Raw genomic sequence first — 17,809 nt, 5'->3', positions numbered from 1 at the left:
GAAAACTCATGAAGGTTTGAAGGGCTAAGGCCAAATAAGCTTATATTCTGACAGCAAAGAAAGAAAGAACTTTAAATGAAATTGAGTCTGTTCCCTATATGTGGCTGTAATGACCTGAATGGAGATAAAGAACTTGGCCTTTAATTAACTGTGTCTTTCCCCTCCTCCATTTGCTTTCCTCTTTGTCTCTGGATTTCAGCCAGGACTAGAGCAAGGTAGATAAAAGTACTTGTTTAGGCAGCATTTCAAACCCAGCTTCACCGACCCATGAGATTAAGCTAGTTCAAACAATGTTGACCCTTCAAAATGTAAAGTACTGCTGTTGTCAACCATTAAATAGTTTGTGAGCACACAGGTTTCTCCAGGGGCATTACAAAGAAGAAAGGAATTTGTTTGGAAGCAGAAGCAAGGCTTTCAAAACAGGAAAGGGTTAAAGATACATAACACTGCAGTAACTGTCAGTTTTAACCTGTGGAAGGTTTGGGGAAAAACACTTCAGAAGTGACTTCAAAATTGTACAAGGAAGAGAAAGGATGTTTAGCATGAAATCCTCGTTTGCTGGGTATCAGCATTTGCTGTCTCTGTTCTACCCATCTCCCACATTAGGTGAAGAATCTGTGGTACTGCCATCCGTTATCTGGGTGATGGAGGTGCCCAATCAAACATTGCTCTAGTCAAAATTTAGAGGAGGAAACTTAAATAAAAGTTTTAATCTAAGATCATTACAAGCTGTGCTAGTATTGCTGAGTCTGGATACATGCACCAACCTCTGGCTTGTTGGATGCTTGCACATAGATACACAGCGAAGTCTTTACAGCTCGTGACCTCAGTGCAAGTTTGCCCTGAGCTATGAGTTGAGATAAAGCACAATTGAGTCAGTTCAAAGCCAAAGTGAATGACATCACTGCAGAGGATCTTATTTCCAGGCTGTAATTGTATAATTTTGTTTTCCAAGGTGAAATCTTTATCTTTAGAGAGAGTCCATCTAATTAATTAATTATTTGGGCTGGTGAAGATTCCAAAGTAAAAATGGCCAACTGTAGGAAGGGTGCAACTTTTTGGCAGCTACATAAGCACAGACATACAGCTTAATTTCAGAAAATGGGCAGTGTCCCATCAGTGCAAGTGGGAAAGCTAAGGATATTTGGATCTTTCAGGACAGATGATCACAGTATGTGTATATATATGTAGGCAGGAATCTGAAGTATGGGAACAGTCTGGAGCTTGTTAAACTTGGAGTAGGTTTTAAAGCAACTAAAATGTGCAGATTTGGCTTGCTGACTGTTAACAACATAGCATTTCACAACAAGAACTTGTTACAGAAATAAAAACTGTCTGGCTCTGGAACATAAAAGAATAAGAAATGTTTTTTCCTTAGGCTTTTCTGAGACCTAAATCCTGGTGGTAGAACAGACAGGGTGACCTGGTGTGGGTCCAGAGAATGAGTTTAAGCCTCATGTTGAGCACTGTCTCCACATGGCCGTTCAAGCAGGAGAGCTGAGCATGTTCCTGATGCTCGCTGTGTTGCTTCTTCTACTACCTGGTAGAGATGTTGATGTGCTTTGCCTACGCAATGCCAGAAGGACTTCTGTCTTTGGCAGAAGTCTATGATTGTCCCTCAGGAGCTGATGGGAGGTTGTGATTGAAAACTGAATTGAACCACCACATGTTTTAAAAAGTGAGGTGCCAAAAAATTTGATGTGGACAGATTGGTGTAGTTGCTGCAACATGGGCTGAGCATCTTGGAGAGCTCAGACTTTCAGTTTCCTGTTGGGTGGGCCTTTTGTCTTGTGAGTGCTTTGCACCTTTCCAAACAGCCATCGCAAATGCAGTTCTAACCCTAAAGGCTCAGCTGGAAGGACCAGCTTTTACCTATTGCTCTTCTGCCAAAAAGACCAGTTCTGAATAGTTTTGAGATGTTTGAGCACACTTGAGGAGTCTTAGATTAACTTCTCCCAGTTGCTGATGCCCAAAGGAATTGTTAGCAAACAGATGGGGGTGGTTTTGTCTTACAGTATAGGGAAGATATTTTCCTACTTCATACAAACTAGCGACTTCATACTTCATACAACATAGAGACTACCAAAACTGAACAGTAGTGGGAAAAGAACTACAGTAGCACCAAATGGCAGGGGGTACATTGTCTCCTGTACCAAGACGTTTATAGTAATAAGAGCTACTGTGAGAGAATATTGTTTTACTACAAGTCTAGTCTAGACAGTGACTTTTTTTAAATGCAAGCAGAATGCTGAAACAGGGAAGCCCTTTCAGTTTTGATAACACAGCTGTCATACTGTGAATTACAGTCTTGTGTGAGAGTATTGTTTATAATTCACAAAGCAAAACCAAAATTTGATTCTTGTCTTCTCCCACATACACTTTTATTTTACTGAAGGGCTGTGACTCTAAGAACTGACAGCAGGATTTTGAGGCTTTCAAATCCAAATTGAAATCCAGCCCTGCAGCCTGGAGTCATGGATAAAGGCACATGCAGAGTCTAATCCAGGTCCCCATGGTGTTATTTTCACATCGCAGACACTACTTTCTCTGTTAGCAGAGTGAACCAAATCATTAAACATCCAAGATGGGATTTAGGCAGAACTTGCCCACCTAAATCAGAAATGCAATAACTAGATTGCCTGCCTCAAACTGCAGGTGCCTCTGATTTTATCAGACATAAAGACTTCAAAATCCTCGGGTTTTTTTTTATTTTTTATTTTTTTTTTTTACCTTTAGCATAGTTATTTCTGGAATAAAAGTTACAAGTCCTCACCTCCCAGTCAAAATAAGAAAGTTAGCGTGAGAAGATAGCTTACGCAGCAAACAAATATGAAGTTTGAAATAGTTTGGATTATCTGGGATGTTAAATTAAATCTGAAGAGTTGGATTAGTGACTAGAACGCCAGTAAGACTGGAAAGGTTCATACTAATACCTTAATGATAGAATTCTGCCTTCACTTGTGCACCTAATATGCCCTCAATTTGGGCTTTTGTAAACTCACTATTTTTGTAAAACTCTGGTTAGATCAGACTGTCATTCCCAGCTTCCACTGCTTTTCCAGTTCAATGTTTTTCATCACCGTAAATTCTGAGATGTTTTATCAAGTCTAATTTTTATTTAGGCAAGTGATGAATCTTTCCCCTGCTCTGGGACCTTGCAGATTTATTTTGAAATTTCCATGCAGGAATAAATCCATATTATGGAAAAATCCACTCCCTTGAAAATGCGCTCGTTCATACATTTTAAAGTATTTAAAAGTAAGAGCCTCAGGCCAGATTCTGCAGTGCAGGAATCACTGTGAGTTCTGTTAGCTACGATTAAAAGCATTGTCTAATTTTGAAAAAGGAATCATCAGATATTAAACTGCTGCTGCAGTAGAACAGTCCTTTCTGCTCCGAGATGCATGCTCCAAGAGCTGGGTTTCTTAAAATTTTTGTTGTTTTCAGCAAAAGGAATTGGCCAAGCTGAAAACATTTCCTGTGTGGATGGTGGTCCATTTGTACATCCCAACCATTTCACTGATGAATAAGAGAACAGATCTTCAAGGAAGTTACTGATGAGTCAGAGGCTGCTGATTTACAAGTAACTGTGGGGTCCCCTGCCTGTTGCAGGAGGAGTTGTGCCTCAATTGAACAAGTCAGAAGTAAACACTTTATTGGCACAAACTGTTCTAGCAGGGAGGGCCAAGCAGCTGACACTGGTGAAGCAGACCCACAGAAATGTATGTTCTGGTAATGGTTTTGTGTGTTGTCTTTGTTGTAAACATGACACAAAGGTGTTGCACTGCCTGTATAATTGCAATTTACATGTAATTTTTAAGTGAACATAGCAGATCAAAGAAGCAGCAGTCTGGATATTTGGGATGTTATCCCAAAACTAGTACATAGTGTCCATTATTATAGTACAAAGATAGGTTAATAAATGATGCCACTGCAAAAATAGTCATTAATAATTATGCAAGTTAACACTTACACTGGTAAATCATACCACATTATATAGTAGCAAGATGTGAATTCCCAATTGTTATTAAAATTAATTGTTTTATAAGTTTGAAGTGTCTTTTAAATGGAGCTGATATTTCACCAGTTCATTGATTAGAAATATTTTACACAAAAATCTGTTCCTTGACAAATGCTACTATTACACTGGACTTTTACCAGCAGCACTGCTACTATTAAACTGGACATTTACCAGTGGATCAGATTCTGTTGGATCATTCCTGGACATCTTCCTTTCCTTTTGGAAGCAGTGCATAATCTTATTTCTATTATAATCTATAATCTGCTAATCTATTTTGTAGCCACTGTCAAAGGAAATGACTATCAGTGGAGCAAAGGGGGGATTTGGTTTAACCCTCTGCAAGCTGCAGATACTGTACCTCAGCGGAGTATCATTCGGCAGCATTGGCTGCCTACTTCTGTAGGCTTCAGAAGGGAGCGATGGTGACAGACTTGTCTGTAAAGCCTGAAGAAAGTTCAGATAGAAACCAGTAACCAATTTGCTTGCCTTTAGAACTGTAAGGTAGCCTCGTGCATTGTCTTCTAGCTTTCAGAGAGTTACACATGTACTGAGTGGTGACTGAGGACTTCACATTGGGCATTTGGCATGGTGAAACTGCTTGAGCTGTTAATATTCTATATTTTATGGACACTGCATAAAAAAATATCAGTTGACAAATGTAATTTTCTTTCTATTAGTATTAAATATACTCCTGGTTTGGAAGGCATTTGGCACTTCAGTTCCATTTTACTCTTGGAGGATCCTTAATTTTATTTCTCTTAAATTGAACCTGAATACAATTTGAAAAAGGAACTTGAGTGCACTAGGGCAGGGGAGTTACTAATTGGACTTTTCAGGGACATTTTTAAGTGATATCTGTAGCCCTTATTTCCACCAATAACTGAGCCACTGAAGTGATACAATGATACATGTACATACAATTCACGTGTACAATAATACAGTGAATATCAAACAAGAGGATTATTTTTATATAGATGCCCTACACTATCAGAAGTATCTGCTACATAGTCAACCAGCTGTTCCCTAAAACTCGGACACACAACTTGCAGTATGGTTTTCTTTGTAAAGTGAACTCTTTAAAGCCATTGAACTTACAAATCTGAAGTATACCTATTAAAGTCACACTCTTCATATAGTGCCTGAATGCCCAATAGGCATACCACTAATTTTTCAGAGATGAACACAAACCAGTGTCTTAGAAACTGCTGTTACTAACACATTAGGAAAATAATCAAAGTATTCCCAAGTCTTCCACAATCTGTGTTAGGAAATTCAGTCTGCAGTTGGCTGAAGCTAGTTTTGTAGCTGCCTTCCCTGAAGGTACTAATTTCAAGAAAGTTTCAGCTCTAAGATGTGAGGCTTGTCCAATCTTTTCTATTATCTGGAAGTTCCTGAGCTCTTTAGAAAGCCGCTAAAGATCTAAGAGGTAGTATCTTAATCATTCTGGTAGCACTGAATTTTACTCACATTTCATAGCCTACGCCTTTGATGGCACCACCCATTTGATTACCATTCATCCTGAAGAAGTACAGATCTGAACCTTAATTCAATCTGTATGTAGAACATTATACCAAGAAAATCTCATCTTTCTGTGGGATTAAATCTGCCATCTTATTAATCATTTGCTGATGAGAAACTGATCATCAGTGTAGGAGCTTAGACTTCTGAAATCAATTTCAGCTGTTTGAATTTCAGCCTCTATCATCCCTCCTTTGAAGGCCTATTTGCTGCAAGAGCTGAAAGATGGACAAGCTTTCAGAAGGCTTGTTGGTGATGTGCTGTGACTCCTGCAAAGGAGACAACATGACCACGTTGTGGAAAATGGCAAAAAGAGTCCAGGGTGCTGCTTTCCCCTCTGACACTGACCTGCTGGGAGATCCAAAGAGAGTCAGCTACCCTATCAACTACTTGGAGTTATCATATCTGAAACTGAGATACTTTTGCTCTTCTGTAAACTTTGGATTTGGGATTAGTGGATGTCAAGGACTGAAGATTACTGTTATTATTAGGCTCAAATGTGAACAGTAATTGCTATAGACTTGATCAGCTATGTCCTGTCCTACCACTCATTGAAGAGGAGGCTGCACTACCACACAGCAAGAAGGATAAAGCACCTACTGTGCCAGGACCCAAGAGGCAGAGCCTATGGCCATGCAGTCACTGCATGATAATGAAAGAAAGGAGGAAGCCTGAGGGGCTGGACAGGAACCCATTGTGCAAAACAGCACTATATCATGTCTTATTTCTTCTCTGTCAATGACAATACAGCTTCAGCAAAATCCTTACAAAACAGGATGTATCAGCAGATAAGGGATTTAACAGCCTGGAAGAGCAATCACTCTGTGTACTTACAGTGTCCATATAAGTGCCACTGCCACAGTACCTTAACATGCTCAACTCTACATGACTTCACAGCACCTCTTGGGGCATAGGTTTCATCCCAGGGTGCCTGAGGCTCAGTAAAGCAAGGACTAGTTTTTTAAGGGCTTTTATCATTTACAGATGTTAACTGAGCTCTCCAAACCATTTAACTACCTGCAAGCATTGTAAGCCATGGCCCTCTCCACCGTATTTTGGAGAGGACACATGCTTTCTATGTGCTTATTTACTAAGCACTTCCTTGATGTTGATATGAGGTAAGCAGTGAGTGGCAGTGAGGGAGGACGCAGGGAGGATGAGGCCAGTTTTCTATTCATGTATTTGCTCCTTGGCAGTCACTTCTTCATGAGATGCCCTCTGCAGCTGCACTGCCCCATGCAGAGGCCTGTCTCCCTGAAATATCTTGCAGCTGGTGATGAGCCCATCTTCTGCCCTGAAACAGCCTGAAAGTAAGCCATCTTGACTGGGAGAGATAACTGTCTAGAAGGCTTATTTCATATTGTGGTCGATCTGGGAGGTGATACTGGTTATGTGATTGAGAAGGAAAGCAATGTGGGAAAATGCATCTCCTGTCCCCAGTGAGTTCCAGTTTGGAAGTGACCCTTTACTTCTTTCACTGGTCCCTAGTTTGTCTGATGTCAAATGCCTCAGGCCCAACACTGTTAGTCTGCAAGCAAAGGTGGCCCTTTTGCCAAGAAACTTGAAGAAGTCTCCACGTATTTGATTCATGGCATCAAACCTCCTCCTGCCTGTGTTGAAGTTCCTCATGCCTGCCCTGAGCTGTGTGGGGCTCAGCAGGCAAGGTGCTCACCTCAGCAGATGCCAAAGCAGAAGCTTCTGATTTTTAACAGAAGGAAGCTAGGGCCTCACACAGCGGGGCAGCCAACTGGCTCTTCACAGGAGCAGCCACAGGACAAGCATACCTGGGGTATGCTGGCAGGGGATGGGCTGCAGTATTCGCAAGTACTTGCAGTCTGCAGGACTAACTGAAGCCTATTACAGGTGTTAAGTTCATCCTTAAAATGTGTTGAGAGTTCACTCACCTCTGTGTATCATACTCATTTTTAGATCCTCTCTAGGAAATCTGTGGCAGCCAAAGCAGGTTGAGGGAGGGATGTGTATAGATATCTGTATGTCTGTGTATGTGCATTGTGTTTGTGCTTGCTGAATACTGATAGAAATATGCTAATATGCTTTCAGGTTCAGAGTGTTGAAATGGCAAAAGCAGACTTAGCGTGAAGGTTCAGGATGCTCTTTCAATGCCATAATGTGATGAGGTCCCGTGGCTTGCTGGGGCAATCAGGTGATCCTCATCACTGATCTTTCCCTGCTGAAGAATAGCAACTGCTCTGTGAGCACGTCACTTGCCACCAGAGAGCCAGACTGTGTGTTTGTGCAATGAAGTGGATGGTACTATGCTGGCACATCTCTGAGCCTCTCAGTAGTGCTTCTGTTCAAAAGAACTGAGAATTGCTGTCCTCACGTCAGTGCTGTGCTGCTGTTGTTCTAGGATTGGAGGACTGAGACTTCTGTCCCTGTCCATGGGAAGGAGAAAGGCAGGCTGGGGGTGAAGATCTTTCTAGAAACACCCAACAAGCAATGGGGAGAGCTGAGGTTGGAGCCCATGTCCTGAGAGGAATTTCTCTCTTCTATTCATGGTGACATTCGGCCTAAATAGAGAGGTTAAAGTCTGTATTCTAAAACTCAGAAGATTAAACTTAAGGTTGTATATCTACATACCCAACTTGAAGCATTTGGCTTTCTGAGTGCTCAGAACCTCTGGAAATCAGGCCACCTTCTAAAACGAATTCAAGCATACTAATTTAACAGCAAATTTTCAGACCAGAGGCACCAGACACCCACTGATCTGATCCATGACTCCCTTGTTTTGGAAAGCATGCTGCAGGTACGGCAGGGTTCGCCCGAGTGATGGCTGTCACATGGCGGGAGTGCATAGGACTATCTGGGGTTGTTCCTAGGACTATCTCGGTACTGCCCAGCCTGGCTCTGATCCAGGTTGCAGAGAGCAAGGAAATCTGAGGGTGCCCACGAGGCTCTCCAGAGTGACGGTGTTGCTGCAGGGAAGAGGCTGCCTTGCAAGGCACAGGCTTCAGTTCTCATTGTCTCGGGACAGAAACTGACAGGGTGTGATTTAATTGGACTAAAACCAATTCAGTCCTTTTTGCTGAGGGAGAATCAGATGGTGAGGGAGAACCAGTGTCTCAACGGGAGACTGCTGTTTAGAAAAACGTGACAAAGTCAGATCAGCGGGCCGTGGCTGACGTGAGTGTCCATTGTAAAGATAAATGCCAGAGCCCTGTGTTAACACAGAAGCTAGCTATGATGTAATCTCCTTAAAAGCCTTTTTTCCACAAGGTCTTTAAATGATCATGCTTTAGAAAACAAACTCTCCCTCTGTGTTTGCTAACCCTACTCTCCTCCAAAAGACCTTGGCAGCTGAATCCATATTTCACTCCTATTTACAGGGTCATACCTCAGTTCTGGCAGATCCGATCAGCTTCACCAACAACCTAACTGCATTAAGGCTGGCAGATCTGGCCATCAGCTTGTCAATCTTTTGGAGCAGACTTTCCCTTCCTACCATTTTTGATAGTCTTTTGACTGCTCTCCTGTATGCATCATTTTCCTTCCATAACCATGTAGGACTCTGAAATGTCAGTTTCATCTGCAGCCTTGAAAAACTGATACAAGTTACCCACAAGCTTAGCATCAGCCCTTCCTGGGCACCTTATGGTATTCCACCTCATTTCTGTCCATAGGTCTTGACCCCACATAGCTCCTGGGCCCTGCATCAGTGTGCCAGCTTGGGACAGAGATCTGGCACCTGCCTAGGAAGTCAACAGGGGAGTTTGCTGCTGATACCCCTGTAATGTAGTTAATGACCACATCCAGTGTTTACATCTACTCCCAAGGAGGAGGCAACATGATACAGAGGGTAGGACTGGCCAGGAGTCAAAAGACATTTTGTTTCCTGGCTTTTTCACTGAGCTTTGCACCAGCTGCTTCCTTGCAGTGTGCTTCACTGATGCCTGTGCGACCAGTACTTTCATCTGCTATTATTTTTATTTTGGTCCTAATGATATATTCAGTTTCTAAGGGACTCCCAAATCTGCCAGGGAAAAGCAGCTGCATGAGACCTACAGACAGCACAGCAACATGTATAATCCACTGCAAAACCCAAACCTGAATGCATGTGGGTTCAGTTAACCTCTAATGCTAAGATCATAAGCACCACACTTAAAAATCCCCACCCAGCTCCTCTCTTTTTCACTGGCTGTATCCAGGCTCAGTTTTTTTCAGTGGCAGTTCCAGTGTAGTTTCTTGCTGTGAGCCATGCACTCCTGTATCGCCAATGACCTTCAGAAAACTCCTGCAGAGCTGCCCCTTTCCTCCACCTCCTGCAAACTCCAGTCTCCAAAACTAAGCACAAAACTGAGCATGTTTCTTGTTTCAGAAGGGAAGTATTTCTAGAAAGGGGGAGAAAACTCAGGAGATCAGGGAACCAAGAGCGTAGAATAACAGCATCTATAGTGTAAAAGCTGTGGGGGAGGGAATTTCTCCAGCATCATCCCACACGTTTTTATTATAGCAGAAGTTCCTGCTATCTAGTGATTGCAGTATCGTCCTTAAAAGTGTCGTAGGAACATATGCACAGAGCAGCTGCATGATACAAACTTGTCTGCAACATACTGCGATAAACAGAAGTATCATCTGCTGCAGGAATAGCTGATTTCCACCAGTATTATTTAACCTAGCTACTCCAGAGAGGCAGTAACAGGGCAGGCTTTATGCTGAGCACAGCACTATTGCCTGGTAGTAGTTGTTTACCCAATTAACTCATGGCACTATGGAAGTGACCCTATATTTACAAGCAACAGAAAGGACACAGATCTATAAGGAAGTAAAAACAAATGAAAGAAAATCCAACATAGGTGGTTTGTTTTTTTTTCTGAATGACAATTTGCCCCCAAATTAGGTGTTTTTTATTTTCTTTAAGCCAGTCTGTTGCACATTGTGTGCAGTTACAGCCCAGGGTGGTGGAATAGGATATTGCTGCTTTAAAAGCATTTCTTTGGTCTTTCATCACTGGGTAGCATCTTCCTCCTGTGCCTGTTCTCTGTGTAGGATCACAAGGAACAGGTCCAGCAGAGGAGCTTTCTGGGTCACTACTCTTTGGAGACTGTGAAAAACCAAATTCTTTCCATTGTGTTCGAATTTAGTGGAGATGAACGTGCCCAAGTGCACTTCAGCTGTTATTTAAGCTGTCATTCATTGCTGCTTTATATTCCTGCTGCATTGACCCAGCCCCTTGATTTAATGATGGCTGTTAATAGATCTGACTTTCTGTAGTGCCCATCATGCACCTTTTCCCCGTGCTGACTCTCTAAGTAGCAGCATCTCTATCACTTTGGGCAGAACAGCCCTGGGAAGCCACAGTGCAGTAGGAATCTCATATTTTATTGTCTTTGCTGGATTTAATTCACACAACACTGTTTTAGTGTTTGGAGTTCCCCTTTAAAGTTTGCTCCGTTTCTGCTTCTCAGGCGGAAGCAAGGGCAAAGCAGCACCAGGGCTGGGCCACATCCCAACCATTGTGCTCAGAAACTGCCAGAGCACTGGACATTTAAACATCATAAAATCATAGGGGACCATTATTGCAGCTGCCACTGGGAGAGAGGAAGTCTGCCCAAAGCCCTCTGGCCAGCAGTTAGATGGGTTTGGGTTATGACCGTGGCTTATTGTGGGGCAAAGAAGTTTTCCCATTGCAGTTGTGGCCAAATCCAGTTTATCTTCCTTTAGGATTTAACTTACAGTGTGTAAATGCAGCTGGCAGTGGAACCTGTGCCACCACCAGCTCATGTGATTGAGGCTAGATCTGCTCAGACTCCTGCTGTCTTGGATTTACCATAGCTGAAATCTGAGAATGCCTCTACCTTGCCCTCCTTGAGTCTGCTCATAGTCTTTGTTCTGCATTTGCCATGCAGTCTGGAGATGGTGCAGAGGAGGATTATGGCCTCTTGCAGGCTGTTTTCAAGGCTGTGGCCAGCCAGCTGGGGAGGGGGTTGACCCAGCTCCCAAGGCTCCTGTTGATACCAGCATAGCCTTTGGCACTTGATGTGATGTGCTCCTGCATCTCCCCTTCAGCAATTCAGGTGTGGCCTGGTGTGTTGTCTGCAGGCAAAAACTGTGAAGGGAGGCTGATGAGATGATTTTTGGACCTGCCAGAGAGACAGCCAAGTGCGTCCATTCATATTTTATAGCTCCTATATCTTCAAAATGAATCATTTCAGACACATACAGAGGTGTTCCAAATGTGAATATTTGCTCTTATGTGTTCATCTGGTGCAAGGAATCTCAAGTGCAGGGAAGAAGGAGAAGGAAAAAATTAGCTGGTAGAGTTTCTCGCATTCTCTCACCAGCACTTACTAATTAATCCTGTGGAGCCACTCAGAATGCAAGCACGTTTAAAAAGCTGTTGGCAGCAGTTTCACTTATATGGATACATGTGTACACCCCTTTGTGTACACCCTATATATGCATATGTTAAATATATATCTATCATATACATATCACTTCTACATATATATGTCTGTTTATACACATACATATGTTCAACACCTTGCTGTGTTCAAGGCCAGGTTGGACAGAGCCTTGGGTTGCATGGTTTAGTGGGAGGTGTCCCTGCCCATGGCAGGGGGGTTGGAAGTGGATGATCTTAAGGTCCTTTCCAGCCCTAATTATTCCAGATTCTATGTATGTGTATGTATATATGTATGCATACATATGGTGTTTATATATATACATATATATACACACAAACACCAGGGAGTTCCTCTGACAGCATGCAGAAACCTGATGTGGTTAGACAAGTCTCTTCATCTGTCAGTGGAAAGTGGCAGTCCTTCCTTCTGTAAGCCAGAGTCCTTCCGATCACCAGCCTGAGCATTGCCTTCTGTGGGTAGCTGTGGATGCAATGTGAACATGAACTCAGGTTTCCTCTGGCCAACACAACATCCCAGGGCCTGTGTGTTGGGGCAAGTGTGAGGCTGGGGAGAGTGGAGGAGATGCTGCATGGCATACATGTATGCATGGCTTTCTGCTCTGGGAGGGGCACCAAGGCCCGCCATCTCCTGATCAGCCTCTTGTCCCCCATCCTCACAGGAAATTTTGCCCTCAGATCCAATGAATGGATATGGTTCAAGGGGAAGTCATACTTTGCCTATTCTTGAAATGTCTTTTAGAGTAACAGCTGAAGATCTATATTTGTATCAGGGTCTACCAGTACCACAAACTCCATTAGAAAGTTCTTTTGAAGGATTTGTTTTTCCCATGCTGGCTACCTCTCACTGTTAGCTGCCTTGGGTACACAACTGTTAGCTGCCTTGAGTACACACAGCACGTTCCTACCACATAGATCATACAAACACATCTGTAGTGGTTCCTATGTGGCAGGGTACTGCAGAGGACACACTTGAGCTGACACTAACTTGCAGATCTCTCCACATCACTCTGGGTTAGATAACAAAACCTGCATCCAGAGAGCCCACAGCCTCCAGGGCTCTGGGGATTGAGCTCCTGACCTTCATCAAAATTTGGAGCAGTGCTTATGAGCATCATCGTGCAGATGCTGGGACAAGGTTCTCAGTTGGTTCTGGTCTCACAGCTGGGTGCACTTCTACTAGTTTACATCACTTGAGCTCTTGGTCCTTTTTTATTAGCTGCCTAGAGCTTCACTCTGACGTACAATTAAGTTAGTCAGCATTAAGTTAATCAGCACTCACTTTGGGGTGAATGTGCGCTGCTGGAAGGAGTGAAGGTCCCTAGCATTAAAGTAGACAAGAGACCTCAGGCTCAGCACTGAAATCAGCTTTCTCAAAAAAGATGTGGGCACGTAAGGGAGGCTCTCCTTGTTTCTCGTCTTTTACACAACACAATGCTTATAAAAGTGTCCAAGCCTTGGTCTTTGTGTGTGGGTGTAACTGTTCTTCTGTAGGGTTTCCCCTCCCAGAACCCAAGTTATATTTCAGATTAATCGGGGCATTCACTGGACTCCTCTATTCCACAGGGGTCTGGACACCTTGCTGTGAAGAGACCCAAATTGCAACAGATTGAATGTTCCTCTCCATGTTTAACTGGAGTGTCCTGGAAGTCTTTCCATATACCTTGACATCTGAAATCACATCTAAACCTCTTCACATTTTCTGTACTTGTTCCTGCATCCCAGTGCCATAATGGCTATAGGAACTAGTGGATTCTCTCTGTCTTTCAAATAGAGATGCCTACGTGCAAATTATGCAAATGTATCAAAATAATAAAGCAAATAAGAGGAGACTAGAACCCTGCCTTAGCCAGCAGATCAACAGGTCTCTGTGACGTACATAGAGGTTGGTAGAAGCCTGCATCTCCAGTTCTTTTTAAGTTCCAACCAAGACTGATAAAACACTTGAGGCCCTTGGAGTATGAGCCTGCCTTTAAATAAAATCCAGTCTTGCTTCCTAGCATGATAATTAAAAGTGCATGGCTGATTCAGACAGCCGTGCAATAGCAAGAGGAGTGCTGCAGGCATAGACATGGCAGGGTTTAGCCTGTTGTTGAGTATACAGTATTAAAAAAAGGCAGATATCTTATAAAGATGATTACGCCAGCACCGTTGACCTTTCTGCAAGAACAGGAATAAAAGCAGGAGGGGAAACAATAATCAGTTTTGATTTATCTCAAAAGTGCTCTTCCTTTTTTAGGCATGAAGCTATTGCTGCTGTAGAAAGGTGAGGGAGGTCGCTGTCACTCTTCTATGTCACGTCAGTGCACACTCACCAGCTGCTTGGAGCTGAGCCTGTGAGTGGATTGACACACTCAGACCTCAACCAGAGACACCTCCCCTGGGACTGCACATGGGAGCATGGGTCACTGCCTCCCTTAGATATTTTCTGGCTCAGCCCTGTGTTTGGTTTGTGTTTTGTTTTGCTTTGCTTTGTTGGGCTGGTGGATGAGTGAAAGCTGGTGGGAAGGCATGCCCTGATGCAGACTCCCTGGCTCAGCACCGCTGCTGAGGACTACACAGAGGCACCAACTGATCCCAGAGTAGCCCCCATGATGGAGCACTTACTTTCTCCTGACAGACTTGGTGTTACTTTCTAATGGCCCAGCATTCCCATGCAGAGCAATTAGCCTACAACCCATACCACAATGGAAAGTAATAACCCTGACCAAATTAATGTTAGGAGTACTAGATTTCCAAAATCTGAGCTTTAGAAAGTACAGCCATGACTACTAAATATAACCTGAGGGAATATCCAAGGATTCCAGTTCCTGTTTCTATATTCTGTTGCAGGCAGTACAAGTATGTGTGCTTTTATAACATACACAAAGTAATTTAGTGCTTAATCCAGAAAATTAAAATGGCTTTGTGGTTGGTTTTTGGTTTGGGAAGCTCAGGACAATTTTGAGTGTGACCCACTCTGAGATTTGCTAAAAAGAAATCAGAGGTTTCTTTGTAATTTTATGTAATTTTATGAGAACCTCCTTTCTGCTCTATTATTGTGCCAGGGCATTGAGGGAAACCCTCTGTAGCTGAGCTAATCTTTCCTGGTATGCACATTTCTGGCTGGAGCCATGTGTGTACAGATACCTGCTAACATTAGAACTGGAGCTGTGTCTTTATGCTGAGCCTTCAAAACAAATCTAATCAAAGAAAGCAACCATGTAAGATTTTTGTGGTGCTGAAATAGCCTGCAGGATGCCTTTGCTCTAAAAGTACGTTTTCATTAATTTTTTTTTTATTAACTTGGATCCAGCCACCTGCTGTAGGTCTGAAATGGGTCTGTTTATTCATTGTATTTATTTAGGCCTGGTGCTTTTGGGAATAGCAGAAGGTGCTGGCCCTCTAAGAGTAAACCTAACCAACTGTCGTACTTCATACATTTTAAGGCCAGGAGAAAGAAGGCATGGTGCTCGTGCAGACCTTCCAAAGACAGAGAATTTTCTGACTTACATAATTCTTACTCTGTGTCCAATCTCTTTAGCTGAATTTAGACTTACTTATTTTAGGAAAAATGATCAGTCTACCTTAAACTATTTTTTTTTCAGTTAAATACCAGAGCTGATACACTACTGTAATGGATAGTTACCCTTAATGATAATAATTACCTGTTTCTAATCTATTCACCTTTCCTGAGTCATTTACAAACTCTACTAGTACCCAACACCCTATTCTGGGGGGAGGAAGTCACTCTTAAAAAAAACACATTGTCTCAGCAATGACTTCCCATTTATAGGAGTTTGAGACATACCAGTTGTCAGACTTTAACTCAGTTTCCGTGTGCTACACTGCATAGCTCTATAGTTTCATAAATCCAACATCATGTGGAATTAAGTTGAATATCATACCAAAGACTAAAGTTATCACACCAGCACCAGTACATCTATTTAGCAAACCAGTAATCTCCTCAGAAAATATCTACTTAGTTTGACAAGATGTTTTTTCCTAAACCTATGCTGCTTAGCATCAACTATTTATTACAATATTTTATTAATTGAGACATATTTTAACTTGTGCAGCTGTTTGTGATGTGTATAACTAGAAGTTCAGAATATAGGATATATTTTGCTCTATTTAATTCTCTTCTCTGCTTAACTGAACATGTAGATTTAGACATTTCCATTGAATGATTCATTATGCAACTTCATTTAAGGTGACCCAAATTCTCCTAGAGTTTATGTGATTGCACACACTGCAGTAGGGGTCTCTTCTGCCTCTGCAACACACTGATACTGCTCATGGCATTGTCTGTTGCTCACCATCCTTTAGGAAATGTGTCCCCCTCAAAGCACAGGAGAAGGAATACAGCCCTGAAGGAAAATATTTTAATCAAGTGCCGCCAGTATTCCTTCCAATGCAAAATATCGTTTGTATGAGTGGTACTTACATAGACATTTCCTACATATTAGACATACAATTCAAAGACAATGTAATGAGCAAGAAGCTTGTCAACTGTAGTCCTCTAAAAGCAATTAATAAATGTAATAAAATTCCTGTTCTTTTAAAATAGATTCCCCCTTCCTCGCTCCAAGGTTACAATGATCGCAGCTGCAATACTGATGGGTAGGCACTGCTGTGGCTCCCAGTAAAGCTCCCCTAATGGGGTTTGAAAGCCTGCCCTTATCAGCATAACACGCTTCTCTAAAACTAAATCCGATGCAGCAAGAGATAGCTAATGCAGAGGGAGAGGATATTTTCTATGTGTAGCAGAGCTGAGCACCAGGTTGTGGACAACACTGACACAGAGAATTTGGTCATCTGAGGGCCATGACAACTAGAACCAACCAGAGGAGTTGATTGCTTAGGAAAAAATTTACATCTTAAAGGTGAAATATTTGCATGTCTGTATCTGTCTGTGGCCCTGACTTAGTGCTATTGCATGAGTGACTGAAGCGTATCTGATTATACACTATTCATTTGGGAGAACTCATGTATTTTTCCACACTCTTTTTACAGCTCCCAAATCTACCTTTTGTCCCACTGAAGAAACATGGTGGCCAGGCCTGGTTATTATCATTGCAGTATGCTGCGCCACGCTAGTGTTCCTCTTTGTAGTTGTCATCATTTGCTACAAAGCCATAAAAAGGTAAGACTCCAGATGCTTTTACTGTGCTTAGGGCAGTGCAACCCCACAAAGCTTGATCCAAGGCTTGGCTGACACCTTGTTTTGTTTAAAGACATCCTAAAGGCAAAATGCGTCCTGTAGTCAATGTGTGTTTTCATTGTAAAGTCACTTTATGTACCATATCCTGCCTGTTTAAATGGTGAAGTTCAATGCACAGTCATGTCTATGAGGAGGAGAAAAACTAGAAATGCGATACAGCCACAATGTTCAGATTAATAATAATTTCCCCAAAGCCAAATTGCTGAAGGTTGCTGCAGAATGTCAATAGCTTTGGCTTGGCCAAGTGTAGAGGTAGAAAACACTGTCTTACCACTTCTGGAAGTATTCAGAATTTACATGTGAGGTTTTTGGCTCAGGCCCATCACTGATTGTAGTATTTCAAATTGATGCAAGTTCTTTTAACTCAAACTCTAGGGTAATTTATATTGGTTTTCATTTGGAGGCTCTACTTCCAGTTTCTTCTTGCTTCTGAATTCTCATCTAGAGAATCAAATGTAAAAGCTGTCTCTTTTAGTGTAAAAGCCAATGTAAAGCCTATGTACAGCATGTTGCTGTAGTAAGCATTTCAGCTCACTGTCGTTGTAATAGATGAGCTTGCATAGGCCTCCAGCAGTTAGAAAGTATTGTCTTCAGTTACATAGAAAAATGGGAGTGGGAATAATTTTTTCATCTAATAATATTTCGTATTTCTGGTGGAAGAAGTCAAAACTTTTAACATTTCTGT

General features: G+C 42.3%; 1 protein-coding gene across 4 annotated transcripts in view; it reads left to right on the top strand.

The window, feature by feature from the left end:
• Positions 1–17,809, top strand: part of PRIMA1 (proline rich membrane anchor 1) — a 44,753-nt gene that overhangs the window by 10,782 nt on the left and 16,162 nt on the right. For 3 of the 4 annotated variants that reach the window (XR_008972656.1, XM_057413431.1, XM_057413432.1), the window contains exon 4: positions 16,917–17,046. Coding sequence is in view for 3 of the 4 variants with exons in the window: in XM_057413431.1 (XP_057269414.1) it covers positions 16,917–17,046 (130 nt within the window). In the remaining variant the exon portion in view is untranslated. Of the gene's footprint in view, positions 1–8,886; positions 9,103–16,916; positions 17,047–17,809 lie in introns of those variants that run through there. The other variant, XM_057413433.1, reaches the window with a different exon arrangement.

The sequence above is a fragment of the Pezoporus wallicus genome, unplaced genomic scaffold, assembly GCF_028554395.1.
Source record: "Pezoporus wallicus isolate ANWC-B61680 ecotype Strahan unplaced genomic scaffold, APGP_CSIRO_Pwel_v1 contig_3017, whole genome shotgun sequence".
In the NCBI taxonomy this organism is placed as follows: Eukaryota; Metazoa; Chordata; class Aves; order Psittaciformes; family Psittacidae; genus Pezoporus; species Pezoporus wallicus.
The sequence above is the reverse complement of the archived record's forward strand: the minus strand, read 5'-3'. Positions and strand labels throughout refer to the sequence as shown.